The sequence below is a fragment of the Ananas comosus genome, linkage group 20 (genome assembly GCF_001540865.1).
Source record: "Ananas comosus cultivar F153 linkage group 20, ASM154086v1, whole genome shotgun sequence".
NCBI lineage: Eukaryota > Viridiplantae > Streptophyta > Magnoliopsida > Poales > Bromeliaceae > Ananas > Ananas comosus.
The window spans coordinates 4,047,845-4,070,750 of record NC_033640.1 but is presented as its reverse complement, the minus strand read 5'-3'; the positions used below and the strand labels follow the sequence as shown (position 1 = coordinate 4,070,750).

Below are 22,906 nucleotides of genomic sequence, written 5' to 3'. Positions count from 1 at the left end.
AACAGCATTTCCTGACCCAGATGCTCAACAACAGCTCATAGATACAATGCTAAAAAAAGATAAAAAAGACAGAATTCGTCAAGCAATAGCAAAGTTTTTTCACTTCAGTCATATTCCTTCCCATGTAGCAAGCACTTCATATTATAGATCAATGATCGTTACCATAAAAAAGGAGGGTCCCAAGAATTGAACCCCAAATGCCGTATGAGGCCTCTGGTAAATACCTTGACGCGGAAGTCAATGATATTCATGCATAGGTTAAAACTTCAAACAACAGTGGGAGATGTATGGTATTATCTTGATGTGTGATAGTTGGATGGGACCGACAAAAATGAGCATTATAAATTTTTTACTTTATTGTAATGGCAGGATGGTCTTCCACAAATCAGTCGATGCCACCGGTCGATTTGAAGATGCTGACTATATACATGTATTATTAGAATAAGTGTTGCATGAGGTTGGTGAGAAATGTATGGTACAAGTTGTATCGGACAATGTTGCAAACTTCAAGAAAGTTGGCAAACATTAATGCAAAAGTATCCACATTTATTTTGGATTCCTTGTGCAGTGCATTGCATCAACCTAATGATGTCTGACTTTGGTGAGATAAATCGGGTGAAAAAAACTGTAGATACTGCACAACGTATATCTAAGTATTTGTATAATCATCTTTGGGTCCATGCATTAATGGTGAAATTCACAGGACGAGAACTTGTACGTCCTGGTATCACACGATTTGCCACAAATTTTATTGCTCTAAACAATATCCTTCAAAATAAAAATAGATTAAATTCCATGTTTGCATCAAATGAATGGCAAACATCTCATTATGCCTCCACAGCTGATGGAAATCGATTGGGCAAGCAAAGTTTTAGGATTATGTGAAAAAGATTGTTGATATTGTGGAGCCGCTATACATGGTCCTCTGTTTAGTAGAATAGGAAAAAATACCTTAAATGGGGCATGTCTATTATAAACTGAGAATGGCTAACAATAATATCAAAAAAAATAATCCATTATGGTGTCAATCTTATCTAAAAATTATTGACAGACGTTGGAACGTCCAGATGAGTCGAGATCTACAACTAGCAGATAAGTTAGAAATTATAATAAAACTATTTATTAGTAACTGTTCATTTGTATTCTTGCATTTGTTAATAGAGTGATTTCTTTCTTAATAATAGGTTATTATCTTAATCTGTCGTACTATTATCGTTATAATCTTGGATTCGATGATGAACTGTTGAAGGCATTACGAAACGTCATCAATAGATTGGAGTGGGATCCAACACATGCTGCTCTTGCCATAAGTGAGATATAATGGCTTTTTCAATGTATTATTAATTTGCTAAATGTTAGTATGCTGATTGCTGATTATAATACTATCATAATAAAGGAAAAAATATTTCGTAAATCCTATGAATCTTTTGGTGAAGCAGGTGCAATTAACAGAAGACACAACACCAATCCCAGTAAGTAACGTCATAATTTAGACATTTTACAGCTGACGATAAATCTTATTTGATATATTTTTAATTTTGTAAAGCTAAGTGGTGCCTACAATATGGTGGATTAGCAAAGTATTTAAAAAAGATTGTTGTGCGTGTCTTATCTCAAACGACAACGCCTAGTGAATGTGAACGCAACTGGAGCACATTCGCACTGACACATACCAAAGTGCATAACTGATTAGCGTACGCTCGATCAGAGAAGCTAGTTTATGTCCACTATAATATGAGGCTTCGTTTAAGATGCATGCCAGAGGAGTATGATAAGAAAAAAGAATTAAAAACTTATGATCCCTGGATACAAGCTTTATCAATGATGAATCAGACCCCATACTTGATTGGCTACAAGATAGAGACATTCGAGAGGACCCATTACTCGATAAGCCTAGAGATCCACCACGGCCATTCAGAATAATTGCTCAGGAAGCAAGAATTAGTGATGTTGAAAAATGGGCTGACGATAGCCTGACGAGAATATAGGAAGGTCTCAAGGTAATGTGCAAGAACAAATAGCTTTGGACGAAGAATCCCAAAATCCTGCACATGACTCTGTTGCAGGATTTGAACGTCTTATGCAAGGACCTAGATATGGTCATCCACGTCATACTCAAGAGTCAAATCTGGAAAGGAGAAAACGTTTTATATCGCAAAGAGGCCTTCAACGACAGTCCGAAGCAATAAGAGTAAAAAAAGTATGACATTGATAGATCCATTAGATGCAACTGATGCACTCCCACAAGATGATGATAGTGATATATCAACACCAGCAGATTCTAGATTACCAGTCTAAAAATGAATGTAGTGAGGATGATGATACCACTGATAGCAGTGAGGATGGTGGCGACTTCATTCCACCAACACAACAGGAGAGTGGGGGTGGTCTTATATTTATTGAAGAGCAAACCTTCACGCATGCGCCTCAAGATGCTGATCATGGGTCTCGACCATGTCAAACATTTAGAGTGGTATATGACCGTAGGAAAGACAAGAGGTCCTCACAACAAGATTATGAGGAAATGAGAGAAGGTTTGGAGGCAATATCAACTAGACATCCACGAAGGGATGATACTTTGCACACACAGTTTGATAGTACTTCAATATTATCGTATCCCTTATATCAACATCGCCTTTATAGAGGGATATTTGATTATGATGCATCAATTCATGGCACTCAGAGTGAATCCCAATCCATCCTGCATCAATTGGAGCAACAACAATCCAGTTAATATCCTTCTATCTTCACATAATGAAAGCACATTATCTTGTGTGCTTTGGCCTTAGCCATACCCACAATTTATAGGCCTAAAATACAATGAATCTAGCCTATCATAACTCACCCACTAATACATATAATGAGCCCTCATCAATGCAAAGCCCAAGAGTTGCCCATGTCTCTTGGCAGTTTTCTAAGGCATAGTGGCAGCAGTTTGCAACCTTCATCTCCCAAAGAAGGGCTCGAATCGGGCCTCGTTGATAGCCCGTTTCAGCTTGCGGAGTTGCGCCAGAGACCGAGCTGCGTAGAAATTTTTCTAAGTCCCTGATAGGCCGCTATAGTGGATTTACCATGCGACTACTACACCATAATGTTAAGAGAGCGATTTAGCAGAATGGGTTTGTAACTGCCGCTTTAACAACATTAAGGCCGCTAAAGCAGCCGCTATAAAGCGGGGTCGAAGCGCAATGCCCCTTTAGCGGGTGATATAAAAGGGGGTCAAAGCGAGCGCTTTGTGCCCACAAGCTTGGAAATTGAAAATGTCTAAAAAGGTCTCACTAAGTTCAGGTTTTGAAGTTAAAGAAAATGATCAGACTCTTTAAATAGATGATAGTTTTTCAAGTTTTTTGTCCTTTTGTTTTGCCAATAGTTAGTCTTGTAGATAATGACATTAAATATCCGCAGGCTTACAACACTAGAAAAAGGTAATGGTTGTCTTTTCTACAAAAATCATATGTAATTTTTATAATGAATATCGATATATTTAGTTTTTTGTGTAAACCGCTATGGGTATGTAGTGCCTGCTATGGCACCCACTATCTGCTTTCTGCCATAAGAACTCCCAAATGCTATGTGTCCGCTATCAACTATTTACAACCTTGCTAATGTAGAATAGGATTTTAATTTTGCATATTGAATATGAGTGGGATCCTAAGGCTATTCATGCATGGGTTTAGGTATAATATGACAATACCAACTTTGTTTTCATGATGCTATCGTGACAAATTTTTTACTTCATGTCTTTCTTCCACTTCGCACACACATGATACACTAACACTTGAGCTGATATCGAAGGCCAGAAACTAAGGTAAGAGAAACTCACTCTTCTTTATTAATTGAATTGATCAACTACAAAGAGGTGTCCAAGAACCCTATTCATAACTTTGATAAACCCTACGGCCCCGCTTGGTTCGGGGGATAAGCGGGGATAACGAAAGTTATCCCCGCTATTCCGCCAAACGGGGTGAAATTTGGCCGGGATATTTTATCCCGGTCAAACCTTGCTATTCCCAGTTATCCCAGATTAGCAAGGAATTTGCTATTCCACCATTTTGGTGGAATAGTGCCATTCCAATTCTTAATTTCAAACTTAATTAAAATTATAAATTGAATCAAAACTAAATTATATAAATATAATATGTTATATATTATAATACATTATTTTTATTATAAAATTATTAATTGTACTATATTAATACATATTATTTATATTTAAATACTATAATAAAATTTATAATAAATTATATTTAAATATTATAATAAATTCTTTTTATTAAATTTAAGTTTAAGTAGAATTTTTAATAAATTTATNAATTTATAATCTCAAAATTAAAGTTTATAATTTTAAATTTTAAATTTTAAATTTAAATTTTGATATTTTAAACTTTTGAAATTTAAAATTTGATATGTTATATTTTTCAAATTTAAATTTGATCTTAAATTTAAAGTTTGAAATTTCAAATTTAAAATTTGAGATTTTAAATTTCAAATTTTAAAATTTCAAAGTTAAAATTTTAAATTTAAAAATATAAATTTTAAATTTTAAAAATTCAAATTCAAATATAATAAGAGGATAATATCATTACTTTTTATTTATAAAACCCACTATCCTTCTTATTCTATCTTATCTAACCAAACGCTATTTTTTTTATTCCCAGAAATAACTCAATTTTCATCCAAACGCAAAATTGATTTAATCCCCGCTTATACCTCAATTTATACATATCCCTGGAATAGCCACTTTTTGCTTATCCCCGAACCAAACGATACCTACAAGAATCAGGAATCCTAAAACTGTCCAATAAGAAATGTAACTCAAAAGCTAAATCCTATTTGAAAAGGAAACCATAATCTAATAAGAACCAAAAACTAATTATAACAATCAGCTAAAGCTACTAAATAAAAACCTGCAAACTTTAAGAAGTATAATAGCAACTAGCAAGAATTCTCTAGTAATTCTATGCTAAAAGTTCTAGAATGTGAGGTAAACAAAAAGTCCGTACTTTCCTGCTTGTACCCTTCAGGACCAAAAATGACTTATTGAGTGTGTCAATGCTCTCTACGGCAATCAACAACTGATCTTTGTTGACGGAGGTACAAGCACGCTTGTAGCTAACAACAACATTGTAGCCCAAAGCCAGCAGTCCACCTAGCGTTGTTCGTCCAACCTGAAAGAAATGTATAATAGAGAATAAACAATCAATCAAGAAACAAATTACGACACATAGAACTAGGATAAACTAATCACATAACTTTATTTCAAATCATTGTCCCTTATCTGCCGAAACATGGTGTAAAGAACCAGTAACCAGCCAGTTACGAAGTTAATATCATGTGTAGCATACGGACATGTGCAGAGATGTGTACTGAAAAAAAGAATACCTAATGCACTAGTGGGGATAGGTGATGTACTAGACGTGCTCGGAAATTAGGGGATGGCTTAACTGTTGCTATTAGCACTAAATTGACTAATTTCCTTGCACCCAACATATATCTACTGTCACGCTACCTAACATCCATTTGACACCCCAAACTATTGAAAGTGTTCTACCTAGTCCTTGTTCTTAGATATTATTAAAAATTATATAATTGCCTAGCCGAGTGTATCTGAACATTCGTCAAGCATGCGTATATCGACCATTGATCTTGTCGTATTTTTCAATCTTACCACTCATCAAATTGTAGCCACTTTTCTATTCAAGAATTAGACTTCTAATTAAACGTATGAAATGGATGGAGGACTAATGGATTCTTATTATACATTCACAACGGATGAATCAAGTGCAGGCAATAATTATTTCGCTAACACAGTATTGAAGTGAGGCATTTTCAAAAGTTTGGGGTCTCAAGTGCCTAGTCTAAAAGTTCAAGGACCACAATGAAACTTAACTAATAAAAAGTTCAGGGAGGTGCGATTTACCCAATCAGTTTATCTTTTCGCTTAAATCATTTGCAGTCCAGCTTGTCGCAACTCCAGCAAAGCTCATATACGCAGCTATAGTACTTCACTGACAGAATAACATGCTTAACTTTAAGTTAGCCTCCATCGCATAAAGCTGACATCAGTATGGAGATTTAAAAACAAATTCAGCCATTAGGTGTACTAAAATACTACCCTATGTTCAGTGGTGAAACTAACAAACTTTTGTTCAGTACCAGAACTGAGATCTAATCTTAGATGATACAATTACACACATCAATTTAAGAACCTAGTAAAGAGTACTTAAATTTCAATAGGTCATGTTTGGTTGGCCCAAAGTGAAGCGCTGAAAGTATTACTTTCAAAAAGTGACGTCTTATATGTTGTTTGGTTTGCGAAAGTGAATATAAAATCCTATTTGCAAAGGTTAAATTCAAAACCCTAACTCAAAACCCTAAGAGACCTTTGCCACAATCTTGTCAACTTCTTCTTGCTCAAGAAGAAGGCTCTCCACTCCAAGAAGCATCTCCAAGCTCAATGCCTCCAAATCTCCAAGTGTTGGAGAGAGATTTCTAGAAAGAGGAAAGCGAGAGAGAAGAGAGAAATGTGTGTTCACTGGTAAAAGGAGAAAGAGGGTTGTGATCCTCTTTTATATTGTGTTGTGACAATCAGAACTTACTTCCCCAAACATCCAAAATTGCACCCCTTCAAGATCTATACCAAGCAAAGCTAAGTACCATTCTCGGGTTTTAGTACCGATACACGACCTTTAGTACTGATACCTCGAGTCCAGTTCTGCAGAACCCGAACATTGGATTTTTGAATTTTCTACTGCATACCAGTACTCATCTGAATCAGTACCAGTAAACCAGAACTCAATGTATCAGTACCAGTACTCAATGAATTAGTACCGATATTCGGAAAGAGTTTCGCAAAACCCGAATGTTGGATTTCTTCAACGCAAGTGAGTTCCAATACTGCAATTTAGTACAAATAGTCAATACAAAATCTGCAGTTCAGCAGAATTAACTTCCAAAGTCCATTTTTGCACCGAGTTTGTGCCGAAAACACTCCAATACTCTTCGAACCTCGATGGGACAATCCAAATAGATTCCTAAGCTACTCCTCACTAAAACTCCGCTATATGTATAAGTTCAGTGTAGTACATGTAGAGAGGTTATTATTTGACCTAGTTGGTCGGTATCACACGTACCCTTGCGACATTGCATATTGGTCGGTGGATTCTCTCGATTGTGATATCATTGCATTATTATATTATTATATGACAGGAGTTGACCTAGACGGCCAGTGTTAGACACTGATAGATACATTATCTATGACAATTAGTTGACCTAATCAATCTTTATCATATTATCACATTATGATTTAGTGACATTGTTTGACATGATTTGTCAATGGACATTATATTGATATCTTGGCTATTTGCCGACGGTTTGACTACTACTTATATAGCATCGATCACCACTGCTCATGAAGTATTTCACGTAAACCAGCAGTTTGGCAACCGCAACAGGTTTTTTTTCCCCAGAAAAGTAGTCGTGATCCGGCCCATGAGCCCTATACGGTATTTTTTGCAGTAGGGTTATATGCCCGGTGATTGAGCACAAGTGTAGCACTTGAGATCTTTAGACCAGCACGGCGGTTTTCAAATTGGGTTTGGGTATTGGATTGTTCGTCTGGTTGGCATACCCATAGTTGCTTATTTGTGTTATCGAAGCAGTATTTATTTCAGTTATTTAGTTGTATACTCCTTTCCCTGCTTTACTTTTGCTACTGTATTTTTTGTACCTGTTTATACCTGTCATATTCACTATATCTTTCCCTTCTATTGACTAGTGCGTACAGCTTGCCTTCGGTGGCTTGCGGTACCCACTAGAAAACATGTGTACATGTTTCTCACCCCCTATTTTCCACAAGTGACACTGAAAGGGTTGGGACGATGCATAAGGGCGTTAGTAGAGAGACATGTTTACCGGGCAGTAATTTCAAGATTTAGTTTTACCTACATTCGTTTTACAGTTTGCTATTTGATTATCACCTATTTTAGTATATGTTGATTGGTGTATCTGATATTTTCATGTAGCTTCAATTCAGTTTGGTTTTCAGTATTAGTAACTCCCTATTGGATAGTTGTTTATTCATCTTGTTTAGTATATTTTCTCGTTGTTGTTGATCCTATTGTGGTTGACGTGTTGGTTAATGCTATACTTTAGATTCCAACGTCATGCATGTACAGCGAATACTCTATCCATTTATACAGGGGAGCTTCTGTCCATGCGGTCTGTTCGGGGCAATTATTGGTTTTCGTTAAAAACTTATATATATGTTTTCTACTGTTTCCTGTAAAAGGTTCTACAAAAGAGGCCCGGAGCGCGACACAATTAAACAAACGAACTGAAAAATCACTTCTATAAAAGTGACTTTTTCCTTCAGCTTCTTTCGGGCAACCAAAGAGGCCAAGTAAATTATCAAAAGAAAAAATTCCAACCTCAAAGTGAATGAAAAACAGTACATAGTAACTATAAAAAGCTATCAAATATTCGAAGTTTCTCATACCTCAAATTCAGCTTTGGGCCGTATAATAAAATTCTTGTCAACAATTCTCTGATCCCCAAGTGACAAATAGTATCTTATTCCACATTGTCGGACTTTAATCCAATCATTTATTCTTGCTTCTTCACTAGCAAAAGGTGGCCTAAGGTACATCTCGATAAAGCTGAATTCCACAAGTAATGATAAGCAAATAATGTAAAAAATTTAGATAATTGATTGCTAGATGTGGAAGAATTCAGAAGCACTGCAAGTCTGATACCAACTTTCTGCCAAATCGTGAAATATAAATACTCACTTCTCAGTTTCTGCTTCAGTCCTATCAAACGAGTATATTATCTTCCCTTCCGGTGACTGTAAGGATATCATCAGATAAGTTAAAGAATCAAATAGATGATGAAATATTCACAGACAACTAAAGACATATACATATACAATAAAATGAATGTACAAGCATTTTTCTCAAAAGAGAAAAAAAAACAACTGACAAGAAAATATAGAATCCCAAAGCTAGGGGAACTGGGAACATCAAAACTTTGTATTCGTATACATATAGCTTTCGCAATACTAAACGCAATACCGAGATTCCTTTGGATGAAATACAAATTAGAATGTCTGAAATAAAACGAGAGCGAGTTCCTTAAATACAGCATATAACCTTTAAAAGCAATACCATCTTAGTTTGTCACCTAGGATAACTCAATTCAGGTTAAAAAAGCCTGAAATTTTTAAACCAACCAAATCAATCTTTCATTTATTCCACCAATATTTAGAAACCTCTAAGAATTATAATTTAGCTTTCAGCAAAGTCTTGATCATATATTATTACACTGAATTCTAGGGGTATTTTACTTCCTACATCATAGTTTTTATGTTTACCAAACTCTTCCATTAAATTTTGTGCTCTACGGAAATCTCCACACTCCACTAACAAAATGGTAGCTAATCCTCGAAAATTATCCACTCTTAGTTGCTGCTCAATGGCAAAGTTTAGAAAATTTTTATTTTGATTAAGAAAACATCAAAATACAAACCTTCTACAATCATCAAACCTCAAAAAGAAATTTGCTAGTATGAATGAAGCTCCCTATGCTTGCTTAGCAGTACTGCTTGTAACATATTGGACCTTTGCGAATCAGCAATGTCACAATCTATAAACTTATATTAATCCCCATAATCTTTTGTCCATGTGGCATGTGTAGCTTAATGTTGGGGCATGTGGGGCCTATCTGTCAGTTTTTTAGCTCTCTATGAACCGGTTCCTCTTCGCATTTTAAATGTTTCTTTATGATGTGGGGCCATCTGTTGGTTTTCCATCTCTCCATGAACGGATTCCTCTCCCATCATTGTGACATGGGGCCCACCTATTGATTTTTCATCTTTCCATGAACCAGTTCCTCGCCCAATTTTGAATGTTTATTTATGATGTGGGGCCCCCACATGTCAGTTTTTCAGCTCTCTCCATGAAACGGTTCCTCTCCCAATCATTGTTCGGGTTCGCCGATTCGGATGGACTTCCTAAGGGATTACAGCATTCCTAGCGTGCCTTCTTTACGAACGGTTGACGAACGGTTGACATGGCAGAGAAGGGTGGTGACTGACGCTTAGCCTTCTTCATAGGAGGCCACAAGGAGGAAGAGAAAGAGGAGGGTAGGGTTCGATGACAATGGAGGAGCTGGGGTTGTGAGCAGAGGTGGCGATGGTGTTGCTATACGAGAAGGGCCGCTTTGCGTGAGCGGCAGCGGTAGCGGTGCTGCTACAGGAGAAGGGCCGCTTTGCGTGAGCGGTAGCGGTAGCGGTGCTGCTATAGGAGAAGGATTGCTTCGCGTGAGTCTCTAAATTACAAAAGGTAATTTGCAATTTAGTTCGTCTCAATTATTCTCTTGATTTAAATAGTATGCCAATTATCATTTTGCGCTTTACAATTGCCTATTTTAGGTGCCAAAATTTTGTAATCATTGACAAATATTGTGTCAATTATCAAATTTGCAATGTAAAAAAGAAATATAAAATTAAATGAAAGAGATCTCTTACTTTGTTAATAATATTAAAATTGATTGTTTATAAATAGTTTCTTTGGTTTTCTTTCTCTTTTTCTTTAATCTATGATCTATTTCTTATTAAATTTATGATTCTTGAGATCATGCTTGATCGGCTCCTTCCGATTTCAGAGTTTGAACGTCTTATTGATTTTTAGGGACGTTTTTTTAAAAAATAATAATCTTGATTGAGTTTGTAATCGATTTTTAGGGACGTTTTTTAAAAAAAAAATAATCTTGATTGATTTTGTAATCGATGGGTTCTTAATCAAATTGTGAGATGGGATCGCCTCAATTTAGGTTCTCTTGATGTCTCCTTTTGAGACGAGAATTAATAATTATCGCTAAATTAATTGTTTAATTTGAGTATATTTATTTTTAATGAAAGTATCCTTATGTAACTCTCTTTAATTACTACGTCTGATTTGCAAATACAGTAACCATTTATGCATATAACTTATTTTGTGGCATCAAGCTGTGAACTTGAGATTTAAATTTGATTTTTTTTCTTAGTCAAAATGGGCACTTTTGGTGTTTATTTTGTTTTGATTCTCTTTTGTAATGAAATTAGTTCTTTCTAGGGTTCTTAGTCAATAATTCACCGAAATCTTTTGGTTAATTGGACAATTTAAAAAATATTCAGATTGAGATGGAAGACAAAAATTATTTCCCTGCAAAAACAATGATAAAAACAGAAAAAGTTTTAGTATTGTTATGTTGGACTATTTTGGAAGAATTTGTGTTTTTATTTCTCCTTTTTAAGTTTTAACAATTTTCAGGTGGAAATGGGCCTCGGATTATCAAGTCTGCAGCCGACCAACTGAACAAATTGTCGTTGTACCATTCCTTTTGGAATCGAACAACAAAGCCCTCGCTGGTACGCATTAACCCTCAAAAGTTACCATCTTATTTTCTATACATTGTAATGCTTATTCATATTAGAACAATGTTTATGGTATGCAAATACTCGAACATGGAGTCCAAACTATGTTATAATTAGATCAATTTTTATTCCTAATCTTCTTTTATTTGTTGGTTTATAATACTAAACTTTTTTTCATGCAGGTTTGAAGATGTATTTTCATGCAGGATCTTGAAAAAGAGATTCTCGAGTTTTTCACAACAAGGCAAATGGAAAAAGTCTTCTTCGCCAACAGCGGCTCCGAAGCAAATGATTCACAGATTTGTTCTATCTCAAGAAGTTAGTAGCAAACATCTAGGATATCCTACTGCAATTACATTTCGATCTAACTGTTCCTTGCAAAACTACTACATTGATTGTTCACTTACATACTATTCTTTCGCAAATACAGTATTACCATCTAATAGCTTTCTCTTGGAGATGTAAGTCTGCAGTTGTATAGATTGTAAAGCTAGATGATAAACAAAACCCAATTGTATAGATTGCAAATGCAATCCATCACCCATCGGTCCATTCAATCACATAAATTTTAAGTTTAAGTTTATGATAAATAAAAAAGCAAAAGCAATACCAAACAAGAAATTAGTTAGTCATAGTGTTCAATATAAAGATCGATCTGACTCATAAATAATATTCTGGAGTGGGTGGGGGTAAGTTCTATGGCATTGTATAATTTTCTAAATAAGTTTCGAAACACTATTTTTCCGATTCATCACATTTAGATCTTGCTATTATGCTTATTTTCGTTTGATTGTGTTATGAAGCAACATATAATTGACACTTTCTACTCAATTACCATCTTTAGCCTAGAATCTTGATTGTGCTTGATTTGGTAAAGTATCCACTGCTGAGTGGTCATTGTTGTTGCAGGCCAACAGTCACACAACTCAAGGTTTAAAGTGCCGCCCTGTGCCGGCGCTGTGACACACGAGACCGTGCGGCACGGCGCCGCATGCACTGTGCTAATTTTTTTTGCTTTTCTGCTTTTTTTTTTTTGCTTTTTGCTTTTTTTTCTTTTTATTTTGTTCTTTGGGGTACCCCACCCCCCCTCCCCCCCCACCCAAAAAACATTACAAATCGAAAATTTACTTATTAGTTAAGTCAAAAAAATTATAATTTAATTTTTTTTGCTTATCAATATATGAACAAAAGATTTGTTCGAGCCCTCCGCTTCCACCACAGACATTCATTTTTTTTCACAAATTATTTTATCAAAATTTGTCGCACCACGAAATTTTTGGCGAATTAAGGGAACAAAAATCGAACTCAATAAACAAATTTTGAGGCACATCAAACATAAAATTTTATTTTTGCGCTAGAAGATTGAAAATACTTATAAAATTAAAAGCTAAATTAAATCAATTGATACTTAAATTTATTTAATTTATTTATTATATAATTTATTGCTTAATTTTTTTGATAGATCTACTAATTTTTTGAAAATATTAATTAAAAAATAATTTTTTCAAATATTTTTTAAAATAATTTTTTCAAATACTTTTTAAAATAATTTTTTCAACTAATCTTTAAAATTATTTTTTTGTATTTTATAAAAGAAAGACTATAATATGGTCAAAAGAAAAAAAGATGTCTTTGCATTTTAAAAGTTCTAACTATAAAAATTTCTATTCTGCATCAAGTATAGTTGTACTTTACATACAAAAAAGCTTACAAGTATGTTAATTGATGAGTATAGTAAGTTACACATAACAAATATTCACAATTATTTGATTAAATCTTTCAAAATAACATTATAAGATCTCATTGGAATCAAAAAAACTGAAATAAGTCTATGCGAAAGCGTGCCAGTAGGAGGTCATGCATATCCATCAGCAAGCAAGCGTATCATGTGTCGGCACGAAAGCGTGCCGATGCCGTACCGTGCCAGGCAGACAGCGGCAGACCCCCATGCCACGGCACTTTAAACCTTGACACAACTATTCTGATGCAAGCATCTCAAAACAGGGTAACCAAATCATTCATGGATTATAGTTTGATTAGTCAAGTCATGGATGGTAGGTACATTCAGTCTTTACACAACAACTTATTTGCAATTTTAAAGTATATTTTCAATTGATTCTTTATATTATAGAGGACTCATTAAAATGCATGCATTAAATCATTTTGGCACACTATCCCTAACTGAGATATAGAGAGGACTCAATAAAATGCATATATTATAGAGGACTCATTAAAATGCATGTGTTAAATCATTTGGCACACTATCCTTATTTTGTGCTTCGATATATGAGAAAATGTTTCATGCTAACTAATTAGCGAATTGTTTTGCTTAAAATATTTTTTGTAGTTAAACTACGCCAACAAAGCAAGCTGAACAAATAATATCAAAGACCAAAGGAAGGATGCGCCTTAATATATAACCATGAATGTGGAAAAAAAAAAGAACAACACACGCTAGCACATCAACTTTATGTCAACTCCGTCACCAAATTTAACTTATTACCACTTTATTACTATTATTATTCATTTTATTTTAAGATTTGTAGACACCGTAGAAGTATTTATGCTTCTTGCTGTTCTATTAGTACTATGCTTGAATTATAAACTATTTTACAATTGTTTCTACTTTGTCTATGCAAATATTCTTTTGGTCTTCTTTGATTCAGGCATTGGACGATGGTTGCATGTAGCGTGCTTCAGTTTTGTTTCCTAATTCTATGCTCTTTTTATATTCTTCTTTTTATACTTCTTCTTTTATCTATATATTGATTTTTACTATTTATAATTGTTTTTATATTTATTCTTTAGCTAAGATAGAATTTTGAGTTTGGCAATATCAACCCGTCGCATTGCGCGAGTTATTATACTATATGAGATGATAATTGGTACTTCTAAAAGATTTCTGGAGGTCACTGCGTTGATTTAGATCTATTCTGATGTGAAAAGGGCAAGAAAACATAATCCGAAAATGTTTTCAGATGAAACTAAACTTTCTAAATACTATCGGACATCCGAAAGTAGCTGTGGGCGTCCAAAAGTGTTGTGCTGAGTGGAACACAATGTTTTGGATGGTCCGGATTGTCCTGTGGACGCCTGGAAGATTCAGCGCAAAATTGGACACCCAAAAGTGTTTCAGACGCTCAACCCAAGAGCTAAGGTCTGTTCACGCAATGTTTCGAACACCTAGAAATCCCTATGACGCTCAAAGTCTACTGATAAGATCAACAAATAGGAAAGCAGTAAACAGGTGACTCATCAATAAGGTTGTGAACGATCGAAAGTGGTTTCGATTGCCCGAAATTGGTTTCAGGCTAAGCCACTTAGTTGGCTAATTCCATTGATTTGAGGCGTTTAAACGCAATTGTTGCGTCTCTATAAGAGGGCTTTCACCACAAGTAGCTCCTTTATTTCCAGCTTAAGGAACCCCATTTCTCTCTGTAACGATCCAACCAGCTAGCAATAATAATAACTCGTTAGACCCAAACCACCGACCCAAATGCTTAAGCCCATTTATTATCACTAGGGTCCGTAATCTCTTATATACCAGATCACTACCCTGCTCCCATCCGATGTGGGACTATCAGGATATCACAGACTCCTCCCATTTAGGCCCTGACGCTCTCGTCACCCTAAGATCACCAAGCAATGTGAGATTTGTTTCGCTAGCTTTGTCATTTCGACCCTGGCTTAGCCTGTTATTTCCAAAACCCTGGCTTAGTCTGTCATTCCGACCCTAGCTCAGTCAAGACTCATCTCACACTTTCGGCTAGTGAACCAGCTGTAATACCAAATATCGTGACCCGACCCGCTAGAAATAATAATAACTCGTTAGGCCCAAAATGCTTAAGCCCAATAATTATTACTAGGGTCCATAGTAGCTTATATGCCTAATCACAACCCCACACCCATCCAATGTGAGACTATTGGGATGTTACTCTCCCTCTTCTTCCATTTTTTTTATTTACCCGTGGATCCTAGATTTAAAGGGCCCTCAAGTTGATTAAGCTTCCTCCTAGTAACTTTTAATTCGTATGCAACTGAGAGTGGAGTGGAGAAGGAGACCTTTCAAATGATCCTATCTTGTGCTCGAACCTGTTAGTGCATAATCAAGGTAAGAATTGAGGGTCGAGATATGAAATATAGAGATTTGAGATTGCTTTTGCTACAATTGATGTACCTTGAAGAGATGATATTGGCTGAGGTTTGATCTATATAAACATACTTGTATAGGGCTGGAGAGTTCCCAAGAGCTGAGTTGGAGTTACTACAAATTGGAAGAATTGATCTGGTGGGTATTTGTTGCCGAAAATGGTGAATTAATCAATATGTCTATACCTTCATGTTCTGGTGGAAATTATTTGTCCTAATGGCATGATGAACTTGTTAGCATCTTGTACTTCACTATATCTTGCTATAGAGAGCATGACAGGGAGAGTGGCACACTGGCACCTGAGTTGGAACCTATGTAAACATAGTGAAAACCTATTCGTAGATTTAAAGGGCCCTCAAGTTGATTAAGCTTCCTCCTAGTAACTTTTAATTCGTATGCAACTGAGAGTGGAGTGGAGAAGGAGACCTTTCAAATGATCCTATCTTGTGCTCGAACCTGTTAGTGCATAATCAAGGTAAGAATTGAGGGTCGAGATATGAAATATAGAGATTTGAGATTGCTTTTGCTACAATTGATGTACCTTGAAGAGATGATATTGGCTGAGGTTTGATCTATATAAACATACTTGTATAGGGCTGGAGAGTTCCCAAGAGCTGAGTTGGAGTTACTACAAATTGGAAGAATTGATCTGGTGGGTATTTGTTGCCGAAAATGGTGAATTAATCAATATGTCTATACCTTCATGTTCTGGTGGAAATTATTTGTCCTAATGGCATGATGAACTTGTTAGCATCTTGTACTTCACTATATCTTGCTATAGAGAGCATGACAGGGAGAGTGGCACACTGGCACCTGAGTTGGAACCTATGTAAACATAGTGAAAACCTATTCGAGATACTTGTTAGAGCCTTTCAAGTTCTATCACCTTGAGATACTTGCTATGTCAGGAGACATGTGAGAGTGGGGATTAGTGGGCATGAACTTATGTGAAAGTGATATGAGGCAAGTGAAATGTGAAATGGAAAGCTCATGTGATTTTGTTGACCATGGCACGTGACTATAGCTTGCAGGAGCCAAAGTGAGCTCAACTATATGTGTATACTTATGTGGGGTCGCTCCCCAATAAGATAGCCCTTCGAAGGCAGTGCTGTGCAACTATGCAATTGCTCGAGTTGCCTTAATTGACAACCTTAGTGGTTCAAATGCGATTGTTCTATGTTCACTAGGCGCGGCGCGGACTTAACCAGACTTATGAGTCAGTCGGTGTGATTGGATAGATATGGCACTTATTATCAGTTACTATATTTGACACATGATGTGACATGATTTATAGTTCCAAGCACTTTCTTTGTAGAGGCATAATAGTGGCTATTTGTTGATAGCTTGTTATATCACATTGCTATCTATTTCAGCTACAACTTATATTATTGATGCCTCAAGTAGACCTAGTGATATAGGTCATCTTTATCGTCAATCATACCCACTAGAAATAATTTTTTAATAGTTCTCACACTCTTGTTGTTATATTAATTTCAGAGCCCTTAGTGCCGACAGGTAATCGAAGTAAGAGAATCGCGAGCTAGATAGCATCCCTGGAGAGCTTCTAGTGGAGGATCCATATGGCGATGGAATAGCTAGCAGTACATATGTTGTAGAGAGAGAGAGACGGACAAATGATGGGTATTATTTTGGGATAAACAGCGATGGCTTGTATAGTTGTAGCTATAGTTGTATAGTTGTACTTAGACTCTGATATATCTACCATATGCTTTCCATACATATGTTCTATGAAAATGGTATGTGCAGGTTAGTTGTGTTAGGCTTCGTATGTAGCATGCTGTAGAACAAATTAAGAAAACCCTAATCTATCTTGCAGATAATGAGCCCAAAAAAAAATATAAAACCAAATTTAGAATTTTCTAAAATTTTAGTTTAATTTTCAAATTTTTTAATTTATAAATAAAATAGTGAATTTTTAAATCAATTTTCGGAATTAAAAAAAAGAATAAAATCCAGAATAGATCGCCTCTAAGAATAAGGTTCCGACAATTTTTTTTGTATTTAAAAAAAAAAGAAATTAAGAGAAAATGGAATAAAGTAGCCAAATAATAGGGGAAAAGCAAATCTAGAAGAAGGATAAGAAAGAAATAGATAAAAAGAGAAAAGATGAGAAAGGAAGGAGAAGGTGGAACATTTTAGAAAGAAGGATTTTGCCGACGCACATTGCAAAGAAGGGGAAGAATATACCATGATCACAGTCAAAACACAAACCCAAATTTTATTCCATCACAACTCGTCCCTAAATTACAAGGCATAGGCTATATTTATAAACTTCAAAGCATAATCCTAATTTGATTCAAATTCCACTATTTTAGAGATCTTTCCTAATTCGAATATATCTAAGCTTTCCTAATTCAAATATATCCAAGAAAAAGCCTAAACCATATCCCTAATTTTTAGAGATTTATTCCACATGATAAATCCTAAAAATCTTTAAAACCGACTAAAACAAATTAACAAACAAAATAATTTCAAAAATTAGAAAAATAATTAAAACCTAAACGACTCAATCCTAGCTGCACCCAATTCTGCATCATAGCAAAACCGTCTTCGCACATACGGCAGACCTGTTTGTATGCCTGAGGGCTTCCACTGTAACCCAAGGCGTAACGCTGCTCTCCATTTTTCCTCAATAAAAGACATTTAAGAATAGGTTACCTATTGAAACTAGGTCTTTTGTATGTCAGGGATCATAGGAAATATAAGTGGTGAGAAATTGCTCAAAACTATTTAAAATTTTGTCATCTGTTAATGTAGTATAGAAATCATTGTAGAAACTAAAGTATAATGGAGAGTTGGACAAAGAATTAAGTATAGTGTAGAAAATAAAAGCACCCCTAATATTTAGTGTGAGATAGTGTAATTAAGCCTTTAGTAGATAGAAGTGTAACTTTAGTCGTAGAATATGTGCAGAAGCAAGAAACCAAATACTACAATACTTCAGAATATAGCAGGGCATAGGGAGGTTCTAAGTACTTATATGGATTTTTTTTCTTTTTTTTTAGATCTAGGTCGACAAATTTATTTTAGATTACAACGGCAGCACTTCAATAGTCTGGGACTTGAAACAAATTCACATCTAATTGACCCAATAACTGTTGAGAATCACGAATACCCTACAAAATGTAGTTGAGAAAGTACATCAAGAGTGTTATTTATTTAAAGGCTCAAACATAAGTAACCGCCCGAATACACCATGCTTTCCACTTTCCCCACTAAATACTAAAAAACCACAAAACCCGCCAAATCTTTGTGTCATTATCATTAGAAGGCACATGAATAGGTTAAAGCCATTATTGAGCTAATGCTTCCAGTGTCGATTCTCAAGTGGACATTGCCAAAGCTTTTCTAAATTTATAGGGCTTTTTTTGCATTTAGCCCCCTGGCAAATTTTTATTTTAAAATTAGCCCTGTCAAAATTTAATTTGCAAAAATGGCCTGGGCCTGCCATGCAGACGCCACGTCAGCGCCACGCGGGCAGGACCGGGGCCCGTGTGTTAAGTTGAACACGGTGAACGATTCACCGTGTTTAGTACGTATTTTTATTGAAAAGAGGAATAGGGAGTAGGGATGTCAATAGGTATGGATATCCGAAATATTATCCGAATCCAAACCCAAATAAATTATATATATATATATACATAATTTATTTTTATTTATTTATACAATATATAAAATATTTAATAATTTTTATTTCTTAGATCTTCATCCAACGGTATAGATTTTTAAAACCCGCTGGGTTCAGGTTCGGGTATCGAGTTTTTGGTTAGATATGGATATGGGTATGAATTTTTAAAATCCGTCGGGTTCGGATCCGGGTTTGGATTTTAATTTGATTTTCGGGTTCGGGTTCGGATTTTTGAAAAAGAGAAGAAAAGGAATACAAATTCCCTATTCCTCTTTTCAATATACAAAAAATACGTACCAAAACACGGTGAATGGTTCACCGTGTTTAGACATGGTGAATGGTTCACCGTTTTTAACTTAACTACCGCCCCCCAGCCCCGCCCGCGTGGCGCTGACATGGCGCCTGCGTGGTAGGCCTAGGGCTATTTTTGCAAATTAAATTTTGACAGGGCTATTTTTAAAATAAAAATTTGCCAGGGGGCTAAATGCATAAAAAGCCCAAATTTATATAGTTTCTCGTTGTGTGACTTGGGGAAGAACACTCCATATCCGCTTGAGGCCTACTCTTCCGAAATCCCCTTGAGTGCTCATCCTACCCTTACCAAAATGGTTGAGAGCTCTAAAATCAAGAATGCTCTATGAAGCATGCCAATTGGCAAGGCATCCAATCGTTTATGCAGTACGCCAATAAAGAATGCTTTATTGTACACCAAGCGCCGAGGGGTTCTAAGGGTTAGGAATCTCAGAGTCGCTAAGGATGCTTTTATTGCAAGAAATATTCTGAGAATTCTAGATAATGTGAATTTTGGNGGGGGGGGGGGGGGGGGGGGGGGGGGGGGGGGGGGGGGGATTCTCACTGTGAGAAGCCTCAAACCCCCCGTGCCTTACAGTGGCTTCTCACTGTGAGAAGCCCCCCCGCGCCTCACAGTGAGAAGCCTCACAGTGGCTTCTCACTGTGAGAGGGAGGGGGGGGATTCTCACAGTGAGGGCTTCTCATTGTGAGAAGCCAATGTGAGGGACTGTGAGGGGACTTCTCACAGTGAGAAGCTTCTCACAGTGAGGGATTGTGAGGGGGCTTCTCACAGTGAGAAGCCCTTCTCACTGTGAGAAGCCTCACAGAGGCGGGTGGGGTGTGGGGTGGGGTGGGGCTTCTCACTGTGAGAAGCCTCACAGAGGCGGGTGAGGGCGGCGGCGGCGTCGCCGACGGCGGCAGTGTGGGCCACAGAGGGGGAGAGAGAGAGAGAGAGAGAGAGAGAGAGAGAGAGAGAAGCTTCTAGGGCTAGGGAGAACGAGGAATGAAGCTACCTCGGGCAACAAAGGGCGGCGGCGGCGTCGGCGTCGGCCAGAGAGAGAGAGAGCAAGAGGAAGAGAGCGAGAGAGAGGGAGATCGAGAGAGAGGGAGAGATCGAGACAGAGTTCGGGGGGGGGGGCGGCGGCGGCGGCGGCGTCGGCGGCGTCGGAGAGAGAGAGAGCAAGAGGAAGAGAGCGAGAGAGAGAGAGAGATCGAGAGAGAGGGAGAGATCGAGACAGAGTTCGGGGCGGGGGGGAGTGTATTCAAAGAGGACACGGTGATTGGATCACCGTGTCCAATACAAATCTCTGGACACGGTGAGTGGTTCACCGTGTCCAATACAAATGTATTCAGCAACCCCGAAAATGGTTAAGTCCGTGACCAATACAAGTAGCCAATCCGTGTTTGGCCAAAAATGGAAGTGAAGGACACGGTAAATGGTTCACCGTGTCTAAACGCGGTGAACAGTTCACCGTGTTTAGACACGGTGAACGAATCACCGTGTCTAATGCAATAGTAACGCCCCGCGCGGGGTGTGACCACAATGAACACGGTGATTGGTTCACCGTGTTTAGACACGGTGAACGAATCACCGTGTTCAACTTGAATACCTGGCCCAGACCCTGCCCGCGTGGCGCTGACGTGGCGCTGGCGTGGCAGGGCCAGGGCCATTTTTGCAAATAAATTTTACACAGGGCTAGTTTTGCAAATAAAATTTGTCAGGGGGCTATTTGCAAAAAAAGCCCTTTTTGAGGCCTATAGTTCATTAGGCAAATGAAGTGAAAAACTTATAAAATTTGGTTTCTAGAGAGTTCCAACGGATCATGTCTAACATAGTCGATCACCACATCAGATGTCCCATCGAAAACAACTTGAAAGCACGCAAGTCTCCATACGTTCGCAAGCATAGAAGCCTAGCTCTACATATATATAATCTCAATCGTCCATTTAAAATTGTAAGGTTGTGATCTATTTCTAATACAAAATACTATTTAAAAACCAAACACAAAACCCTATGTCGTTTAGTCCACGTAAATAACAAAAAACCCTCTAGTCACTTTAATCCTATTTATCTTCTTCATTAATTTCCTGCTCTCTACTCTCTAGTCTCTACTGCTCTTTTTCCCTTTTTTCTCTGATTCTCTTCTCAAGTCTCAATCATCTCATGATCTCAATGGGTTACCAATTTACAATTGTTGCTGCAGTCGCTCAAAGCTCAATGGCTGACGGCCCCACACTTCAATCCAACAACTAAACTATTCAACCTAGACAAGTGCGAGATATTAGTCAATTTGCTTGCAATTTTGTGGGATTATCTTACAATTTTTTTCATTTAGTTACTTTTTATCTAAGTTCATGTAGGATTTTTCTTAATATTTCAATCTATGTCATAATTAAAAATGACTATATCTCTTGGGTTAAAAATAGATTTAATGTGTAGATTATGTTGAGTAATCTATATAACTTTATGAATTTCCAATTCAAACATGCAACGTAGCATGAGGGTGCAGGTGGGAGAGGTGGGTTGTGTTGGATCGTTGGCACTAACCATTAATCCCAAAAGCTCGAGCTATTAGAAATACGCAACCAATTCACTTAAAGCATACAGAGAGAGCGCCCACGGGTCTCAATTGTGACTCGGCCCACCTGGTCTCACACCACTTCGAACATGATTCGGCCTACCCAGCCTCACGCAATTTCGAACATGACTCGGCCCAACCCGGTCTCCCGCCACAGGGCAGAATGCTGGCCCATGTAAGCCAACAATCCCCCCTCCAGCACCACCTGCAAACATTTGCAGCATGTGAGAATCGAACAGGTGACCTCTGGATCTGATACCACTTGTCGAATCGTTGGCGTTAACCATTAATCCCAAAAGCTCGAGCTGTTAGAAATACGCAACCAATTCACTTAAAGCATACAGATAGAGCGCCCACGGGTCTCAATTGTGACTCGGCCCACCTGGCCTCACACCACTTCGAACATGACTCCGCCTACCCAACCTCATGCCATTTCGAACGTGACTCGGCCCAACCTAGTCTCCCGCCACAAGGCAGGATGCTGGCCCATGTAAGCCAACAGGTTCGTGCCCGGCGAATTTTTTTTATTTTTTACTCTCTTTTTCATTGATTTAGATAGAGCGGGTGCGATTAGGCAATTTTTTTTAATCTAATCTAATTTTTCTTCCTCTCATTATAAAGAAAACTAAAATATATAATTTTTTTACATATAATTTTTTAAATAGTTTAGATTGCATGTATTAAATATAAATTTTGATTTTAAATTGATCATTTAGATATAAATTATAAAATAAAAAATGAGAGAGATTGATAGAGTTTAAGTTAATTACTTATTTTAATAAATTTAGTTGCGAGAATTACATAAAGTATACTAACTAAATCTA

At 36.9% G+C, this 22,906-nt stretch overlaps 1 protein-coding gene across 1 annotated transcript in view; it reads right to left on the bottom strand.

The window, feature by feature from the left end:
• The window catches only part of LOC109726066 (uridine-cytidine kinase C-like), a 28,088-nt gene continuing 10,077 nt past the window's right edge, over positions 4,896–22,906 (bottom strand). Inside the window, exons 6-9 of the mRNA XM_020255495.1 lie at positions 8,790–8,845; positions 8,498–8,657; positions 5,004–5,168; positions 4,896–4,907 (exon numbers count right to left, since the gene is read on the bottom strand). Of these exons, the coding sequence (XP_020111084.1) occupies positions 4,896–4,907; positions 5,004–5,168; positions 8,498–8,657; positions 8,790–8,845 (393 nt within the window). The remainder of the gene's footprint in view (positions 4,908–5,003; positions 5,169–8,497; positions 8,658–8,789; positions 8,846–22,906) is intronic.